At 39.3% G+C, this 1,852-nt stretch overlaps 1 protein-coding gene across 1 annotated transcript in view; it reads left to right on the forward strand.

The window, feature by feature from the left end:
• Positions 1-12: 12 nt before the first annotated feature.
• LOC106956697 (protocadherin alpha-9-like) overlaps positions 13-1,852 on the forward strand; it is a 9,985-nt gene continuing 8,145 nt past the window's right edge. Inside the window, exon 1 of the mRNA XM_015047698.1 lies at positions 13-1,849. Within this exon, the coding sequence (XP_014903184.1) occupies positions 333-1,849 (1,517 nt within the window). The 5' untranslated portion in view covers positions 13-332. The remainder of the gene's footprint in view (positions 1,850-1,852) is intronic.

The raw sequence follows: 1,852 nt of genomic DNA on the forward strand, positions 1-1,852 counted from the left end.
ATAAATAAATAAATAAATAAATAAATAAATAAAATATTGCATAGGTGAATATCGTTTAATGCTATTTATTCACCGATTTTTAAGGGTAGACTTTTCCAGTAACGCTCCAGCAGAGGACAGTGCAGACCGTAGCATTTCTATGGAATGATTCAGGACTCCTCCCAGATATAGTGAACGATTCCTCTTTGCTCTTTCACAAAGAGTTATCGAGACAAAGGACGGTCGTCGTCTGTTGCGAACATGGTGACATTTCCATTCGGAACAATTGCTTTCTGATCCCTATCTTGTGCTTTTTTATACCATACTACAGGATGTTGTCTTGATTTGTCCGTATGCTTTGTCATACGTCTAGAATTATGCATCGATTGGATAGACCGAGCTCGATATGGATTTATTTCTTGCTCACGCTGCTGAACTGTTATTCGGACGCTGTATCTGGGCAGCTCACTTACACCGTTGCAGAGGAGTCAAACATCGGGACTGTTTTGGGAAACATAGCCAAAGATCTGAGCATTAATGTCCAAGAGCTGGAAACGCGGATGTTTCAGATTGTTGCTGGATCTAAGAGAAAATACTTCGAGGTAAATGTGAAGACTGGTGCTCTCTATGTAAATGAAAGAATCGACCGAGAGCAGCTCTGTGGTGATAAGTCAAAGTGTTCACTCGGTGTAGAAGCAGTCATAAATAACCCTCTGAAACTGTACCGTGTTGAAGTTGTTGTTTTAGACGTCAATGATAACTCGCCATCATTTCCCAGCATGTTGCAGACGATTAATATTACCGAAAGCACAACAGCAGGAGCTAAATTCCTGCTGAAACGGGCTCACGATTCAGATGTAGGGAAGAACTCTGTTAATGCATACAAGCTCAGTCAAAATGAATATTTTTCTCTGAATACGCATAAGGGACAGACTATGTTTGTCGAACTAGTCCTACAGAAAATGTTAGATAGAGAAAAGCAGTCTGTGATACGACTCACGCTGACTGCCATTGATGGAGGAACACCAGCTAACTCAGGAAGTATGTCTATTATAGTAAATGTGTTGGATGTTAATGATAATTTTCCAGTTTTCAGTCAAAAACTTTATAAAGCCAGTGTGTATGAGAACGTTAAGATCGGAACACCAATAATTACTCTAAATGCTACGGACTTAGATGCAGGACAGAATGGCCAAATATTGTATTCATTGATTGAAATAGACCAAGGTAAACAAACAAGCTTATTCACTATAAACGAACAAAATGGCACAATAACGAACAGAAACAACATAGACTTTGAAGAGAACAATGCGTTTGAGATTCAAGTGCAAGCCAGTGATAGAGCAAACTCTCCTCTCACTTCAAATGCAAAATTACTGATTGAAATTTTAGACGTGAATGACAACGCACCTGAAATTACAGTGACATCGCTTTTAAATACAGTGAGAGAAGATGCGTCCATTGGCACCGCGATTGCTCTTGTTTCTGTGTATGATAAAGACAGCGGGATGAACGGAATGGTTAACTGTGAAATTTCCAATAATGTTCCTTTCAAATTAGAAGCAAATTATAAGAATTACTATTCCTTAATTGTTGATGGAGCGCTTGACAGAGAAACAGCGGCTCACTATAATATTTGCATCAGTGTGAGAGATGAGGGGAATCCATCTCTCTCCAACACCGGCGTCATTCTTGTTCACGTCGCTGATGTTAATGATAACAAACCCAATTTCCCAGAAGACGCTGTAAACGTCTTCATAAAAGAAAACAGTCCAATAGGAGCAGTTATTAAAAGATTGTCAGCAGCGGATGCAGACTCTGATCAAAATGGTCAAATAAGCTACTCACTTTTAATTGACAATAGTAACCCGCT

The sequence above is a fragment of the Poecilia latipinna genome, unplaced genomic scaffold, assembly GCF_001443285.1.
Source record: "Poecilia latipinna isolate Pla-1442-1.1 unplaced genomic scaffold, P_latipinna-1.0 Scaffold840, whole genome shotgun sequence".
NCBI classification, from domain to species: domain Eukaryota; kingdom Metazoa; phylum Chordata; class Actinopteri; order Cyprinodontiformes; family Poeciliidae; genus Poecilia; species Poecilia latipinna.